The sequence below is a fragment of the Dunckerocampus dactyliophorus genome, chromosome 9, assembly GCF_027744805.1.
Source record: "Dunckerocampus dactyliophorus isolate RoL2022-P2 chromosome 9, RoL_Ddac_1.1, whole genome shotgun sequence".
Classification (NCBI taxonomy): Eukaryota; Metazoa; Chordata; class Actinopteri; order Syngnathiformes; family Syngnathidae; genus Dunckerocampus; species Dunckerocampus dactyliophorus.
Window position 1 is genome coordinate 28,658,121 of NC_072827.1, and position 19,244 is coordinate 28,677,364.

Sequence of the window (19,244 nt, forward strand, 5' to 3'; positions counted from 1 at the left end):
GGGATCACTGCAGGGACACAAGAGATGGCCATGGCTTGAAGCATAGCATGCTAGCGAGCTAACTAGTTAGCCGCAAATGTATTTATTCTAAACTTTAGAAAGGCTTTTAAACGGAATGGGGAAAAAGGACTAAAAAGCCAAAAACATACCACTTCCACACAGAATGGGAGGATAACTTCTTTTTTTTTTCCACTGTATTATGCAGACACGCCATGGCTGACTCCATGCGGTGTTCAGGTAAAATAATGTCATGTCTCATCAATGCTTTGTGTCATTATTGATGTCTAGTGACCACAATACGACATAACACTTGTCTTTCGATATTCTTGGACTAAAAATGGGCCATAGTCAACCAACAGACATAATTTATTAATAAATTTTTGAAAACCCGCAGTAGAGTGAGGGAGCGATGTTGGAACTGCAACGTAGTGAGGGACGACTGTACAACATTTTCCTTTCTTAAAATGAATTTATAAGATTACAGACTTGGAAAAAAAATTTTTGGCGTGGGAAAAATTTTTTTTGGCGTAATATCACAACTTGCAAAAAAAAACAAAAAACTGGACGATCTTTTGTCTCGTTACAACTTTTTTTCCCGCAATTTTGTAACTTTTCTTGCACAGTTGGTCTTAACTTTCTCTCATCTCTCTAGACTGGGGCTGATGTGCTTATAACACTAAACCCTCATTCTTGGAAGATTACTTTTTTTTCTTTTAAGATTTAATTTTTTTTAAAACAATAAGAAACTTTTTTTTTAACTTTTTGTAATATTACAACTTAATTATTGTAAGTTTTGTGTAAGTTTATAATGGTTGTGTTGCAATATTACAAAAAAAATATTTTTAAAATACATTAAAAAAAGGGGGAAAAAACATGGAAGCTCTCCTGATTTTTGTGTTTTGGAGTGTATTTTTCTCCACCCGTAGGGTTCCAAAGTAACATGTCGGCCATGTTTGTGGAAGGGGTTTGCTCCTCCTCATGTTGATGAACAATACTATTTGTAGGACTTCCTACTAAATTGTGGTGAGAACATACATTTAGATAGCAATCACGTGCAGCAAGGTAGTGATGAGTTGTTCAAATGGCCACACAACATTTCTAATGTCACGTTATTATTATCATAATGTGCAAAAAGTGTCTTACCAGAGCGATCACGGTGGCTCCGGCTCCAGCGCAGGCTACGATGTACAAGTGATATGACAGGTAAAACTGCAACAACAAATGGCTGTGTTAAAAAAGTGGCACGCTCACCAGGCCACAACCACAAGCATGTTGTTAAAGCAATACCGCTCTGACCGTGTCAATCAAAACTGCAAATGAAAGCGGATAGCTCCAGTATGTCTCACCTCGTTGGTGTTGCAGATGTCGCCTAGCGTTGATCCGCAGGCCTTCCCTGGCGTGGCATTCCATGGAATGATTCCTGAAGATGGAGCATTTTCATTAAGAGACATGACTGGGAGCATTTGGACCTACGGGAGGGCGTGTTTTGCCCAAAAAGAAGCCCACCGAGCCTCTTACCATACTGACGCACGTCCACGCAGATGGAATCTACGTCGGTGAGGTTGGCCGTGGGCAACTTCATGGCGGCACAGGTGGACCACATGTTGTAGAAGAGGAAGACCGGCACGGCCGAGAAGCCGAACACGCCCAGCCAGGCCACGCCCAGAATGTAGGTCAGGAACACAAACTGAGGACACCCAAAATAATAAAGTTACCATCTGTCCAAATATAAATGAATGGCCTTGTTGGGTTATGCTTTATGTATTTCTTTGTATGAAACCACTTTCCCGGTCCAAATGAACTCATTAAGTCCTGTGGCTTTAGGAAACCACCGAATGAAGTGTTTGATTGACTCCACAAGTTGGCGGCAGGCATCCAGGCACTTTATCTACGACTGCACAACTCATCTTGCAGCGCTGTTGAGCGGTAATAATGCTGACTGAGCAGTTTGCTCCTTCACGCTGTTACGAGGTTGGTTCAGTTGCCGCTGTGTTGGGCAATGTATTTGTCGATAAGTGCCCGTGGGGTCAAAGAGAGCTACATTTTCCTTTCCACTTTTTCATGCACTCCAAATTATTATTAATGTTAAGTAACTTTAAGGTCAGACTACGTCAAATGAAGTTACTATACAGGATACTGTATACTTAATGTTCACATTTAGACTCTCTCCAAGTAATTACTGCCTGCTTTCAAATAGCACTCCTTCATCTTTGCAGTTTAGGTAAATAAATGTCGCTGTAGAGCCGCATTATGTAATAATGGTGCAATATGTAATGTCATACATTTTCACGTCATTATGTAATAACACCGCATTTTGTCATAAAATTCAACACATTTTGTAATAACTTTTGCAGTATGCCATAAGTGATATTTTGATATGTCACTTATATCACAAATATTTAATATTTGTATGCTAATATCGGGCCGATATTATTGGACATCCCTAACAATAATAATAATAACAATAATAATCCCACTGTTCATCTTTCCCTTTGCACTCAATAACAATCAGCTGCTTGTTTTGAAAATACCATTCCGCTGATGCAGCGTCCACAGATGGTGGTCTTGAACTCGCTGTGCAGCTCCTTGACAGCGCTGGTGGTGTAGAAGCCCTCCGCCAGCAGGATGATGCCGTACAGGAAGAAGAAAGAGGCGATGCCGTAGATGACATACTGCATCAGCTGGATTCTAAAATAGAAAAACAGATTGAGAGGTCAGTCCAAGTGCTGAGAGACACTGGTGTTGATGATGATGATGATCTCTGGAGATGGTTCTCCAGGAGACAGCAGACGGCCTCTTCAGTTCACCAGTGGGCTTACATAAAACATGTTCGGCTCGTGTCATTCCTGTTTTACGACTGAGGCTAACGGACGCTTTGTAGCAAGCGCCATATTAGGACTGGTCTGTTCCAGTGTTTGGAAACACGCAGGAGGCTAAAAATAGCCAATGTCTCGTCATTAAAAAAGATATTTTTCATATGTTTGGCCTTTAGAGGAACATGAGATCATTCGTTATGGTCAAAAATATGAGCCACAGCCTTTAATCCATCACATCATGTGGGGGTGAGGCTAGACCCTCCCCCCCATGCTTCCAATTTAGTGGTAACAGTTTGGGGAAGGCCATTTTCTCTTCCAGGGTGTAGTAGGGTGTATTCAGGAGCACTGGAACAGTTTTTCAGAATAAATTCATGGATTGTCGCTGTGTCATGGTTGAAAGCAGCCAATTTTTAGTAAAAAAAAAAAAAAAAAAAATGCATATTTTAGAAGATGTCATGTACATTAAGCATTTGAGTATAAAAATGGTGAAAATACAAATATAAGGCATTCAGAAAACTCATTGAAAGACACAAGGTGTCAGTAATGTTACATTATTCATGCATTCATTTTCTATGCCGCTTGTCCACACTTGGGTCATAGGGGTACGCTGGAGCCTATCCCAGCTGGCTTTTGGGTGAGAGGCGGGGTACACGCTGGATTGGTCGCCAGCCAGTGGCAGGGCATAATGTTACATTATGTTATGTTAATTAGACAATAGCCACCGCGGGACGTACTATACAGTGTAGCCCGGGGGCACATTCTAATCATATCATTTAAGAAGAAAATAAAAATACAGCACAAATGGAAAAAACAGCAGCAATGTGACAAGAATAAAGTGAAAATATTAATAGGATGGAGTTGTAATCCAATGGGGAAAAAAATGAAAATTTTACAAAAATGATGTTGTAATTTTAGTAGCATAAAGTTAAAATATATACCAAAAAAACTATATTAGAAGCAACAAAGTTTTAATTTTTGGTTGCGGAAAAAGTGATAGTGTTACGAGAATAAAGTCAAAATATTATGGGAATGAAGTCGAGAGTCGAGAAGAAGATTTTACAAGAAAACAGTTGAAAGACGTAGAAAAAAAGAGCTGTAATTTTACAAGAGTAAACTCGTAATATTATGAGGGAAATATCGTTTTTGTAGCATAACAAACTATTAAAGGGTTTTTTTTTAAGTTGTAATATGACAAAGTTGTAATTGGGTTGGGGTATAAAATGTATAATATTGTGGGAATAAAATCACATTACAAGAATACATTTTAAGAAGAAAGTTGAAATATTTGTAAAATAAAATTTAAAAAGCAGAAAATATGGGAACAAATAGCAAAGACGGAAGTTGATACTATAAATGATTGTGAGTCACTATCATCATACTCTGCTTTTTCGCTTTGTTGATCACCAAGCTTTCTTGAAATATGCATGACTTCTTAGAGTATCGTGCTTTACAAATACCACAGTGGCCCTTGCATCCTTTCCTTGTTCAGTGTCTGGCCCTCGGTGGAAAACGTTTGGACACCCCTGCACTACACAGAAAACGTAAGTAACGCTAACCGCTGTATGGCTAAATAAACAACATTGAGCCGAATATAAGACGACCTTAAATGTCAGACTTTGTCAAGTCTTTTTCAAGACAAAATGATTCTTTTTTTAACTCATGTTTTCAATATCGCCACCTGCTGGTTTGCATGTATCAATCGGTAGACCCTGAATATAAGACGCCGTATTTTTTTCTCAAGCAATCTGAAATTTCCCAGTTTTCTCCAATGCAGCGTTATGCCATCGTTAAAATCGTGTGTTCCATTCTCTAATCCGTGCTGGTGTATCAGCCAGTCGTCCCTATACTTTTGCATGTATATGAACAAACTGTAAGGTACAGAGCGTGAGCACGTCGTACTTACACGTCAGTCAGCATGGCGTGATCGCTGGCCACCGTGGAGAAGTGACTCTCCAGGATGGTGACGGTGCCCGTGAGGGCCACGTGGCCACAGCCGCAGAAGAGGGCCACGCCGCAGAAGCACAGGATGGTGGCCACCAGCGAGGCGTACGGCACGCCACCTAGACATTTGATGCAGCACTCGAAGCAACCTGGGCATACAAAACAAAGTGAGGGTCAGTGTGGATAAGACAAAAGTGTTTTACCAAAATGTACTAGATAACAAAAAAATCAACAGGCTTGGTCAAATGACATATACACTACAGTGGTATAAAAATGACACTCACTAAGCCCAAGACAAAACATTAAGATGCTTTGGGGTGACAACTGAGTCGTATTAAAGAAGACTTTTTTTTTTTTTTTACATTATATTATTTATACGGGCAGCACGGTGGTCTAGTGGTTAGCATGTTGGCCAACACAGTAACGGTCAGGAGATCGGGAAGACCTGAGTTCGATTCTCCCTTGGGCACCTCTGTGTGCATGTTTGCATGTTCTCCCCGTGCGTGTGTGGGTTTTCTCCGGGTACTCCGCTTTCCTCCCACATTCCAAAAACATGCACGTTAGCTTAACTGGCGACTCTAAATTGTCCATAGGTATGACTGTGAGAGTGAATGGTTGTTTGTCTATATGTGCCCTGCCATTGGCTGTACCCCACATGTCGCCCGAAGTCAGCTGGGATAGGCTCCAGCATGCCCCCGCGACCCTAATGAGAAAAAGCGGCATAGAAAATGGATGGATTATTGCAACTTAATAGTGCAAGAGTTAACCATTGTTTATAATAATAGTTGATATTATATTAATTACAGTACAAACATTTTAATTTTACTTTATTATGTATCATGAGAAAAATCATTTATTAAGAGTTATTATTCACAAGGGATGTGGAATTATTTTTTTATTATTTTTTGTTAGAACCAACATTTTGAGTAAAATAGTGTTTACTTTCACAAGAGGAATAAATGATTATTGTACATAAATATGTATATGTATATATTATAAATGCTTTTAAAGAAGAGCTTAGTCAAAAGTGACCATCTGAATGAAAGTTGAACACTAAATGAGCTTTTTTAGGACATGTTTGGCTGCTGGTTTGAATGCATAGAAACATCTACTGTATATTTAACATGTTACAGTACAATAATGCAATAATGCAACGCCCACGCAGCCCAGTCATAGAAATGAATGCGTGGCTGCTAATAGTGTACAACAAACGACAGCAGCCCCCCCCGCGGCCCACATGGATGGCTGTCCTCTGCAGAGGTGGTCGCATGAAGCCACGCATGCAAACAAACAGCTTTGTGCGAGTTTTCCATCTTGCGCGCACGTGTGTGACAGGAAGTTGTCGTCTTGGACATCATCCTGTCTGTTTATGTTTTAAGGCTCTCATGCATCGCAACACAACAAAGATGCTTAAAGACGACGTCACTGTATAACAACGCAGCGATGTTTGGTTCTTCTGACCACAGCGTTAGCATCTGAGCTCAGTTTCAAACTCCACATGTATGTTGTTTTTTTTTTTTAATCTGAAAGCTTCACAGCACCGTGGAATTTGGGGTATATTTTCCTGATTTCCATGAGGCTTGGATCCTGCAAGCGCTTTGCTCTGGGAACGTACATGAAAGTAATCTACAACCACTGGCACTTGGATTCCTTCAGAGCATTTAGACCCCTCATCCACAGTGTTTGTGTAGTTCGGGGAGATATAAAAATATTTGTCCCAGGCTGGGAATAAGAGGCCTTTCTGAGGTCTGAAAGGATCCGGGACAAAGCGTTCTGAGATTTTCTATTTTGTTGGAGCAAACTACCCGACAGGAAATACTACAAGAGTTAAACATTTGCTTTGGTTGGTCGGCAGCTGACTGTGCACACACGCCGATAACTTGGAATCCACTTTCCAAATCAGGAATCGAATGAAACTTGCCGGGTAAATAATGGAATGTGCTCGTTATTAAGATTATTTCTCTCTGTTGTCCCTCCGCGCTACAGCATTCGGGACATTTTCTTCTGCCATCACTTGACCATAAAACACTTGACTTGCTTTGTGTTCTGTTCATTTCCATTATGAAAGGAAGCCATTGTCATCAATTAAAAATGGCGCAGACAACATGTTATAGCCTCTATCTAGCAGACAGTTGTCAGGTGTTGCTGGGCAGAATCCATGGGGCGCACGTTTGAGTACATGTTCTATGTCAAGTGGACACACGCAGCACGGAGAGGACAGTGAGAGTCGGCAGGAACAGGAAGTCAGACTATACTGTATGTGGATACCTGCATGGATTAGTTGTTTCATGTGTGTGGAATTGAGTCATTATATAATTGATTAAGCACGTCTTGAAGTAATGGAGTAGTCGAACTGGCGTGTACGACAGTGATCCCTCGTTTATCGCGGTTTACTGCTTCCAGACCTGATCGTGATCAGTGAATTTCTGTCAAGTAGGATTCCTTATTTATAAAAGGAATATTATCGTAGCTAGGAGCATAGAAAATCTGTTTACGGCCTTCTAAATACAGTTTATAACATTATTAGAGCCCTCCAGACATGAAATAACACCCCTATAGTCACCTTTACACTCGAGAAAGGAAGGAAATGACACCAAAAGCAGCACTATAAGGACTGATACGTTGCTGCTCAGCTATAAACAGCACCATTGTGTCGGCTGTGGTGGGACAGTCAACATAAGACATTCGACCGTTTCTAAATGTCACACAGTTGGGTACACTTGCTCCAATACATGAAATGGAACGAAAATTGGTCCCAAATAATTGAAACAGAGATGAAATAACAGCACATCAATTTTGTTTCGTGTGGACCAGACATGTCGGCGGGTCTGCGGCCCACTGACAACAAAGACATGTGCTTAAAACATCCACATGTGCCTCCCTGAGGGCCCCAGTGAAGGCTTTTATCCTCGGGATTGGACATCTGAGGAGACACATTTACAAGCAGTCCTACACAAATGCCTCTCTTTGCCCGAGAGTGAAATTCATTCAACAGATGGGTTATGCAGCTGCGTGGATGTGACAAAGATACATTTGAATACTATCCATCTATCTTCCACATCGCTTATCCCATTTAGGTTCATGCTGAAGCTGAAGCCTACCCCAGCTCACACGGGCCACATACTGAAAAGTGAAAGGATGCAAGGACCACGTATATCCAGTATCTTGTACAGCAGCACATACACTGTAGATGCGCCAAGAAGTTTCATATATTTCAAAAACTGCATCTCAGCTTTGTGATGCAGGTGGAAACGCATATTATCAGCATGAACTTCGGTCTTTGCTCTTTTCCCCCCTTATTTATTTATTTATTTTATTTTAATTTAATTTTCCAACTATTTTAACGTTCTTCTCGTAAAACTAGGACTTTATTCTCATAATATAACTTTTCCTCAACCTAATTCGAAAATTACAACTTTGTTTGTTTCTCGTAATATTACGACATTTTTAAAAAACGTTAATATTTCAACTTTATGCTACTAAAATTACATTATTTTTCCTCTTAATATGAGTTTATTCTCATAAAATAGCAACTTTTCCCTAATATTTTAACTTTCTACATTTCATTTTTTTTTATTTTTCCACTATTTCAATTGTCTTCTTGTAAATTTTGTTCTTGTAATATTTTGACTTTAATCCCATAATATTATAATTTTTTTTCCAAGCAAATGTTTCCAAAAATTACAATTTTATTTTGTTTCTCATATTACAACTTTTAAAAAAATAACATTTCATCTTTAATATTTTGACTTTATGCTACTAAAATGATGTTTTTTCCTCATATTATTATCACGTTATTGTCGGAAAATTCCGACTTTGTCATTACATTACAACTTTTTCCCTCTTAATATTTTGACGTTATTCCTTAAAAAGACTGTATATTTTTCCATTTTCTAATTTTCTTGTTGAATTAGAATTTTAAAATGTGGCAATAAAAAAAAAAAAAACAAGCTGCGGGCCGCGAATGGCCCCCAGGCCGTCCTTTGGACAGCCCTGTGCTATACATTCAATGCTGGCTAGCTCGAGCAACTAAACTTTGTCAAATCACTATCATTAGCTGACAACAAACATGCGCGCTACGTCTGGCGTAGCTTACATATTCAAAGGAGGTTAGCGGAAGTTAGCGCCCTTGCCACAGTTTGACCCTGGAACTGATTATTTCCATTTTTGTTAAAATTGGACTGTGTTCTGCATCATGTGTTTACTTCATTCTATTTTTTTTTTTAAAACAAGTTTAATTTTGAAAGAGTTTACTGCAGAACTTTTCCCACAAATTCTCCTCTAAACAAATCGTGCTTGCCGTAAATAAAAATCACATTGACGACTCTTCCCTTTGATGACTTTCACATGGTTCCGGTCTCCGACGCAAGTTGGACCGCCGACCACACTGAAGGACGCGTGAAGGCGTGGAGGAGGAGGAGGAGGAGGAGGAGCGCAGACAACTTAGCGACTGTTTGTGTTGACAGCGTGGGCCTCCATTTGTCACGCTCGCATCACAAGGGGAGAGATACACGTGTGTGCAGGAGGAGAAAAGCGGGGAAAGAAACACACAAGTAGAGGCCAAGAAGTTGTCGCGACACAAAGAGCCACTGTTTGCTGCATCAGACTGTCCATCACTTCATTCAGAGCCACACTGACCCACAGCCCGGCTCTTCCGGACCACAGTGCTGGACTAACGCACTGCTGGGCTCCATCCTGTGTGCTGGTCCAAGCGCCATCAAAACCACTTTACACTCCACTTGGGGGGGAGGATGGCTCAGACATCTCTGCCTCGTATGTCAGGGTCCCCCCCACTCCCTCCTTTCCATCCATCCATGCATCACCACCAACCACAACATGACCACGGCCTGTCTTCACCCCAAAGCTGAGATCTTCCAACAGCTGGAAAATGTAAACAAAGAGGAGCCCTGACATTTAAACACAATCCCTACCAGCTGGTCCTTAACTCCCCACTTGCAGAAGAATGGAAATACAAACCATCTGATCCAAGATCACAACACCTTTATGGAGGTGACCGTCAAGCGAGTGCAAAAAGAAGTTATTCAGGAAAACATCAGCTCCAAATAGAAAAAAGGGGAAAAAAAGCAGCTTTTTGTGAAAAGATACATTTCAAGCATAATATGTTTTTTGCTTTTGTGACAGCTCAAATATGTAAACAACTAAGCCAACATAACACACAAAAGGGTTGTTTTTCATCATGATAACAAAACAACAATTTGCAAATCCAACACCAGGAACTTTTATTCCAATTTTCACGTTTGGAACTGAACTGTGTGTGTGCATGTGTGTGCACACGTGTGCGCGTGCATGCGCTAAAATTTCCCGACAATGCGTAACCTTCTGCACGTTACACTCCTCCACGCTCTACCACGTCCTCCTTCCTGTCGTGTTTGCTTTTTCTGTCCACATGATCTCTGCCGAGCTCTTATCAAATGCACTTCTGCCACCTTGTGGCCGTTTTTATGGCTTAAAATTGCTCTGAAGTGAAATCCATTAGTGGAGAGTTGCATCATCGCCTCTTTTTGCCTCTCGCGCAAAAAAAAAAAACGGGATTGGGTGTTCGGGTTTATAAAAATGTATAATTACGCCTTTGGTATTGAATGAGTTAATTGGAGCATTTACGGTATTTGGTTACGTATGCACAGCACGGTATTTGTGCTGCTCAAGATAACACGTTCGACGTTGCACGTAACGAAGACGACGTTATCACCAAATAGGTCAAACCCAAATATGCGGCAACATTAAGGCTAAAAAAACAATATGCTTTTGGATAAGAACCAGGAGTATAAAAAGTTGCATGCATACAAAGTGGCATCGCCACCTACTGGCCTGGCATGTGTACTGTACAAGTGTTTTCAGTCATTTCTTTGCTGGTTGGTGTCTATGGAAAAAAAGAAAAACATCAGTCTCTTAGTCGACGGTTGTCATGTAAACAGACAGTCATATTCACACGTTGCAAATCATCTCATTCCCAAAGCCTGCTGGCCTGTTCAGCTCACCGTCTAACTTGTAGCCTCATTGCTAACAGATGTGCCTGTTTACAGCTCACTATTGTTTGTTTGCTGCTGAGGGGTAGAGCTGCCAAAACATCCATGAGTCCTTTTTTCCACACTCTCCGCCGCGAGGGCTTAAAAGAGCCATTATGGCTTTAATGGCCGTTCTCCAGGGACGAGGTCAATCCGAGTTGGCAAATTTGTCAAAAGTGGCCTCCGTGTTTACTTTGCTAACGGGGCAAGCGCTTGTTTGTCTGATAATAGTCACTGACTGCTGCTCATCCATCCTCACCGTGCATGGGAAGAAATAAACGATAATGGAAAACGTATCAGAACGATAATGATGCTCGGCTTTAACGCTGACAGAGAGATATTAGTGGTTACAATATTACAGTCCTTTTATTATCGTTCCCTCAATATATCGTGTTTTCTTCAGAAATTAATTAATTAATTAATGATTGATGTTTCGTGGTAAACTATGGTCTATTATTAGTTAAAACATATTGAAATACAATAGATACATAGTATTCTGGCCACTAGGCGGCAGTAATGACACACGATGAGAAATGACCTTAAAACTGAATGAAGGCATGAAGTCATCCATGGCATCTGCGACACGACAGAGTGAAATACACTTCTCCCTCCCATTCTGTGTGGAAGTGGTATGTTTTTGGCTTCTTAGGTTTAGAAGAAATGAATTTGAGGCTAACTGGTTAGCTCGCTAGCTCGTTAGCGCGCTAGCTGGTGGTCGTCTAGAGTCCCTGCAGCGTAAGAGTTGCGCAATGTGACAAACAATGAATAATAGGAGTGTAGAGGTGGCTATAGGCATGTTATTTCATCTCTTTCGGGCTCTAATAATGTTAAAAAATGTATTAATTGGATTTATATGATTTTGTAAGGGAAAGCTTGCCTTGGTTAGTGTCAGTTTTGGTTTGAGTCAGACCTTCTGGAATGAATTAATGTGGCTAACCAAGGCACCAATGTATATATTGACAGACTATATCATTATTATACATTTACATATATTTATATTATGAATGCATATTTTCTCTTATGTTTAAATGGTTCATGTCAGTTATAAATGTAGTAATTGATTACATTTTACTCAGCTGCAAAAGAAGTTCATCATATTTCCTTCATGAAGGCTGCATACGTGCACACTACAGCTGCTAATCAATACCTCCTGCTCATGGCTGCCATGGGGTGAGCAACTTAATGATATTTCTCTCTTCGGGGTGCACGCTCCTTGCAGCTATCTATTTGTAAGACAAGTCGTTCATCTTTGTCCTTGTCGGCCTCCCCCTGTCACCCACCTCATGAATCACTCCCAAAAATGTACTCTAAACGCTCCCGGAGGTTTGATCGATCGGATGCAGCACTCCGCTCATTAAACACTGAGCACGATGACAGCCAATGATGGAGAAGTACTCAGCTGAAAATGGGGCAGAGGAATAAACACAAGATGGTCGACGATGCTGTTGAGAAGCAGTCCGGCGCCGTGCGTAACCACAGAAACACGGTGAGTGTTTGGAGTGAAACCAAGCAGGTTGTAGGAGTTTAAAAAGCTTCAGTAAACACAGCAGTGGAAAGAAGCGGCGAACCGAGCTCGTCTCTGCAGTGGGCAGTCTTTTGTCATGACTATACTGTACTCTTCATGTTCTTCTGCGTTCAACGCCACTCTTTCAAAATCAGAATCAAAGTCCTTTGTTCACAAAAAGATGCACATGACCAAAAACTACATATCGTCGACTTTGATTGCTTCATTTAGCCATTTTTATGTTTGAAAATGATTAATTTTGGCAAAAACATACGTAAAATGTGCTTAAATGTGCTTTTTGACTAATAGTAGGCCGTACTGAAGCACAAACCAGCATTATTGATTAATTAATAAAACCTGCGACAGGTTGAAGCCGAGAAATTCCAAGCGCAAAGTGGCGAGGCATGACTGCATTCGGGGAAAACAGCGTGTAATGTAATGCTGCTTAGACAAAGCAGCTTGTTAAAAATAAAAGACAGGCAAGGGACTGATGGCAAAGGATGACCGGGGTGACGGGGAAGAGGGTGTTGGCAACAACACGGCGAGCCCCCTCCTCGGGGCGGCATGCTAATGACAGAAAGGCCTTTCAGCAGAGGATGTATTAGAGTGGGGTCTTCTTACGGATACCAGACTTGGGAGAAGAGGCGGGGGGTGGAACCCTCAGGGGTCAGGGAAGCGAACTTAGCAGGGATCCCACAACACCACAACAAATGTTGTGCCCCTAATCTTCAGACTTTGTCATGGTCGGCCCTGTTAAAACAGCCGGGACAGCTGACATCATGCTTATGGACGAGACGAGATGCTGCGTTTGGACTCTTTATTTGGGCAAGTAAAGATCTTTATTGGATGCTCTTTTTATAAGTCTAAAAAACACCAGATTGGATGACAGGACCGAGAGCAGCCCGGATCAGCAAAGCACTATTTATTCTACTCTTACATTTACTTTTTATTACGTCCATAAGAGGAAACACGTACTTCTAAATGAGACAGTGTTTCTGAAAATTGGCTGAATGCGGGAATGAGTCTGGGTAACAAATTTGCACTTGAACACACCACAAAAACGAGAAAAAAACAGTCGTCACATGAGCATGACACCAACAGGTGGCAATACTCTCCACCTCACATGACATCCCAAAACACTGTTTACCCATAAATCTTGACCATATACAGGATTTACTTGAATACATAAGCGATAAATAAGAAGTTATAACTAAAAATGGAAAAAAAAAAAGGTTGCACAAAAACCTGTCCCCATGACATCTCGTGAGAATTTGGCAAATCTTGTGAGATTTCAGCTCAGTGATCACCTAAACGCCACAACATTCTTCTTTGGATTTTCTGTGCTTTGTTATCATTACTAGGGATGTCTGACCTATATTAACAGCCGATACTGGCATGAAAATGAGATATCGGATCATATCGTTTTATCTGCCAGTATTGAAATCGGCGTCCAAGTTAGAGCTCATCAAACTGCGCCGTGCTCCATAGGGCAACAAGATCAGCATGTGTGAAATGATTTCCAAGTTTCGCCTTCGGATTGTAAATATGCAATTTGCATGGGCTATAAAAATGCTGGTTATGCGAGGAGAGAGTAAGGTATCTTCCTTCAATACTTCTAATCTAATATCACACCTCAGGAAAAATCACTGTGTCACATGCGGCGCTAAGCAGCAAGATAATGACAAGAAGCAACCGGCGTTACATAAAAACACTACCCAGCTATGCCGAGTTTAGAATTTCACTGACTGTATTAGTGCAGAGTTCCATCCTAACTCATACTTACTTTACTGATACAGATGTTTGTGCCACATAGAAGTGTGCAGCTTTCCAAATTGTATCATTGCTGCTGATAGTAGAAGGAAATAGTTAACCACTAGTCAGGATTTTTTTAGCCGCACCGGTCTATAAGTCGCACCCACTAAATTTAGAGGAGTCAGATTTGTTCATAAGCCGCACCAGTCCATAAGCCACACGTGTCAAATATGTCATAAAATGACATATTTTGGTGCACACGAGTTCGTGAGAACCAGGCAGCTCTTTATCTGACAGGAGCCAATCATAAGCTATGAAAAAACTCACGACGAGCTTGCCAAACCATTGGAAATTGCAGGACGTCATTACTCAATACAGCAGTCCGACTCACGGTGTCGTCTTACAAACAACATTAAACTCATCACACAGCAACTTAACACTCAAAAGGTACCTAGGAAATGTACATAATGTACATTTCCTAGGTACCTTTCCTAGGTGTACCAATAGGAGTTTAAAATACAGAGCAACTATTTTAACAACTACTCATAATGCATTACTGCCAGAAGAGCAGTTAAGTTGCTGTGTGGTGAATTTAGTGTTCTCAATAAGATGACGGCGTGAGTCAGACTGTTATGTTGTTAGACCTTGTCAACCTCCAATGGGTTAACAAGGTCGTTGTGAGTGCACCGATAGCTTGTGATTAGCTCCTGCCAAAGAAAGAGCTACCTGAGCTCACTGACTCGGGAGGGGCACAGTATTTAAACAATTAGTGGTAGTTCTGAAGTAAAGGATAGATTAGCCGCACTGCTGTATAAGCCGCAGGGTACAAAATTTAAGAAAAAAGTAGCGACTTACACGCAGGGATTTAATATAACCATTTTGTTTAGGCAAAATGTTTAATAGAAATATGGCACTTTTTCTGTAACTTGTATTGTATATTGCAGTATTTATCTTATTTGACACAAACTGGTTATTTGTGAAATGCATCCAGTGGCATCACAGTAAGTGTTCCTGACACGACATTAGTTTGAGGGAAGAGCTGCTGCCAATATTGGTATTGGTTGAAATCAGTATCGGTAATGAATTGCTGGTATCAAGGATATCCGTAAAAAAGCCGATATCCAGCATCTCTAATGGTAACCATAGAACCGGAGTGGGACCTTATCAGGATACAGAACAGCAGTGAATGTGAAGTGAGTACAAGATGGCCAAGTCAACTGAAGAACAGAATATAAAATGTCCTGTGGGACTCTACCAGCGTTGTGTTGGTCCGTGTAACAAGGAACTAAAAGCATTCTTCGACGTACAAAGTGGGATTCTACAAAGTCCACACTCATAAGAGGACATCTTCTGAATCACGATGAAGGCCCATAGAAATGGAGAATGCCTCATTGTGGCTTTCACGCAGGAAGATTGGCGTCATTGAACGCTCCTGAGTGTTCAATTGCCAACAAAAGAGTTGTACTCCGAGTTCCCAGGCAGGTTCTCTGCCATTCACAGCAGCATGAGTAAAGACCGGTCCCGGCATCAGAACCGAGGAGGGCTCATGGTATGTAGTGACACGGTTCTAAACGGGACTACTCCATCGCTGTCTGCCTCCAATCAAACTCATTGATCGGCAAACAAAAGCACTGGACACAAACTCATTACAGCGATCCAATCATTTGTTTACTGACCTATTTTTACTCAGACTACAAAAATTCAATATGTGAATGGTTAAAAAAAATGAACAGGAAAGTGAGGCGAGTTTGATGTTATAATGAGAGCCAGCTTGAACGAGGTTAGAGCTTCTCCGTCTGAGAAAGCGATCTTCTCCCTTCCTTGGAAAAAAAAATATAAGAGTAAAGACAACCTCATGATTTATAGACGAGTCTCGTGCCCTTTTTAGGCTCCGTGAACAGACATCCATCCTTCACTGCTTAGCTGTGTTCAAACTGCTCCTCTGCAACGCCTGTTACGCTCGCATCGCATGACTATAAATCATCAGAGGACTGGTTTGTTCGTTCAAATGTCCAACTGTTGTTTTTTCACCGTACAAAAGTCTTGGGCTACCCTTAGCAGTCATGTGGTCTTAGTGAAACAATAAATACAGTGAAACCTCGGTTAGTGTACGCCTCGGTTACCGTACTTTTTGGTTAAACGCTAAAATTTACGCCAAATTTTTGTCTCAGCTTACATGCATGTTCGGGTTAGCATACGATACGGCACACATCTTGTCTTGTTATTAATACACTGCGTGATGCCAACTGTGTTCTGAATGAATTTTTATCACCAAAGGTCCTTGAAGGTAAAAATAACCTTAAATGTTAATTTATCCCATTCATTCATCATTTATATTTATTTATATGCATTTCAAATTGTTTCCTGCATGTAAAACTATAAAAAGTTGTTTTGTGTTAACATTTTTGGCATTCATTAACGGATTAATTGGATTTTCATTATTTCTTAAAGGGAAAATTGATTTGGTTAGAGTACGTTTCGGTTAGAGTCGGACCTTCTGGAACGGATTAGTAACGCTAACAAAGGCTCCACTGTACAGGTATATGGGTTTTAGACATTCATACAGTCGTCCCTCCCAGTATCGTGGTTCGATTATCGCTCCCTCGCTATATGCTGGTTTTTCAGAAATGAATTAATAAATGATCACAGTTTCGTGGTAGACTATGGTCTATTATTAGTGAAAACATATTGAAATACAAGCAATAAGTAGTATTCTGGTCACAAAGTGACACAATGACACACATTACCTTACATTAAGCCTGTCACGATATGGATATATCGATTTATCGAACGATGAAAAAAAAAAACAGGTCGATAACAATGAACCCTCGATAAATTGACATTTACGTGTATGCGCGTCTGCTCCATCTCTATCTCAGTCCCTCTGAGGTACACAAGCTGGATGACAAGAGGGTTCACTCTGCATCTGTCTGTGCTCATTGGCTCCATACGAAATGAACACAGAAGAGAGCGAGCATCTTCTCAGCTATTAAGCCTCTTTGTCCCAGTAGTACTGCCTTGTCTGCTTTCATCCACCGATTGTGTTGCTGTGTGTACTTCTTTTGACACCATGAGTAGGATTGGTATATGACGTCATGAGTGTTGTAGTAGGCGGCTTCTGTGCCTCAGGTACACAATGCTTGAGTGCAATCTAGTGGCGCAAATATGACATGACAAAATGATCATTGAATAATAATAAACCCATCCATCCATACAATGATTATATGGTTTGAAAAAAAAAAAAAGTCAAAATTATCGATTATCGTCGATAAATTGTAGATCAGCAAAATTTGTTATCGTGACAGGCCTGGTTACATTACATTACCTTAGCACTGCATGAAGTCATGAAGTCAGCCACGGCCTGTCCGACATGATAAGGTAAAGTCCCATTCCGTGTGGAAGTGGTTACATTTTTGGCTTCTTAAATTTAGAGATTGCTGAGGTGCTCGAGTTGTCTCTGGCAAACTTTCGGCACTTTCCAAACATTGTGGCGATAGTAACAAGCCCCGGGTCCTGTGATGTTGGCGTTTCAGGTGGCTGATAAGGTTTGATGTGTTGAACCTTGGCGCGTCCATCACATTTCATGAAACTAGCACGCAAAATGTCTTCCGTTGAAACTGTGAAGAAGTCCCACTCGATCAACGCCATGTTTGTTTCGCTAAGAGGGGTGTTACGAGAGGCCGTTTACAGCTCATCACACGTAGAAGAAAAGGAGCGCTTGATTTGCTCACACACATCTACAGCACAGTACGGGTAATTTTATCGGTTATGAGTGCTATTTTAGGGTTTTTAAAAAGAGGGCTCATCTTATATTCCAGTCAATACTGTACAGTGCACTACTGCCACTCCAAGGAAAGGTGGCCAATTAGAATGGAAATGTTCACAAATGCACATCAAACTGTACTTGGTGCCTTTACAATATTAAAAGCACAGTCTGCTGATCAGCATTGAAAACAGAGGAACATTTTGCAGCATCTTCCCCAGTCAAATTTCAAAGAGAACCCAAACTGATGTTTTCGACCGTTTTTGTTCCCCCACGCTGTTATAACAAGCCTTTAACCAAACAATGGCCAACAATGGTGTCTGACTCAGCACCATTCTAATTGCATGTTAGTGTTACTATCTTATTAAGTCTGGGAATGGTCTCCAGGCATGTTTTCCTTCTTCAAAAAAAAAAAAAAAAAAGAAGAAGAATGACTGCGTGCCTCGTCCGCAGCCGCTGCGGTTTTGGCTTGCGGCACGTGGCAGGAAAAGTGCGAGACAGATGTTTTGTGTTAGGCAGGATTTTTGACTGCTGCAGCTAACAAACAGCGTAATGACTGAGAATGGGCAACCATAAACGAGAACTTTGCATGTTTTGTGTATATAATCGGTGTGCAGTCACTCATAGGAAAGACTACAATGATGCCTCCGGGCTGCGAGGCTCCATGCGGTCTCATCTTACACCGCTGACAAAAAGCAAGAATATACCTCTATTTTCCACTTAGGGTTAATGGAGGATAATAACGGTGCATCCTTCCAATTCATGTTGCTCTTAAATCACAGAGAAATATGATATCTAATAGGTAGCCAACACTGAAACGGCTCGTGTAGCAATATAAAAGCTTCAACACATGCACAACTGTAAAGAAACCTTGCATGCATGACATCAAAGCCTGAACAGACTGCAGGCTACAGAGTTGTTTTCAATCTTAAATACAAGACCCGTCTTTATATTTCACTCATATGAACAGCGGGCGTTGAGCGTTAACGAGCAGGTTATTGCTAAGACAAGGTTATAGCTTACCGGTACTTTCAACGTGCTTAACGGCGTTACATTGAAGTACATGATAAGTACTAAAAGAGTTTGGCAGTGAAATCCCACATTGAGAAGTATCATTCAAATCGGCTTTAAAAACATCATCACTCAAAGTGAAATAATGCTTTCCCCCTTCATGGTTAAACTATTTGTTGACGTTCTGGACCAATATCTCAGATCCCTTACATGGTTCTGCAGCATGAACCCTCATTCGACCCCTTGCTGATACGACCACAACCCTACTCAGTACTTCGCCAAACACTACAACTGCAGCGCAGTGAGCGCACATCATCACATGAGGGTCAACACTGGGCTCAGCCTTTCCAGGAGCACAGGCAACACGAGAACGTCACTCAGTAGGGGGTGTGCGGATCGATCCAACTATCGATAACATCAATAACAAGGGT

At 41.0% G+C, this 19,244-nt stretch overlaps 1 protein-coding gene across 2 annotated transcripts in view; it reads right to left on the bottom strand.

The window, feature by feature from the left end:
* The window catches only part of gpm6bb (glycoprotein M6Bb), a 44,591-nt gene that overhangs the window by 7,882 nt on the left and 17,465 nt on the right, over nucleotides 1–19,244 (bottom strand). For both annotated transcript variants that reach the window (XM_054787377.1, XM_054787378.1), the window contains exons 2-6: nucleotides 4,720–4,906; nucleotides 2,532–2,688; nucleotides 1,519–1,687; nucleotides 1,347–1,420; nucleotides 1,144–1,209 (exon numbers count right to left, since the gene is read on the bottom strand). In XM_054787377.1, coding sequence (XP_054643352.1) covers nucleotides 1,144–1,209; nucleotides 1,347–1,420; nucleotides 1,519–1,687; nucleotides 2,532–2,688; nucleotides 4,720–4,906 — 653 coding nt within the window. The remainder of the gene's footprint in view (nucleotides 1–1,143; nucleotides 1,210–1,346; nucleotides 1,421–1,518; nucleotides 1,688–2,531; nucleotides 2,689–4,719; nucleotides 4,907–19,244) is intronic.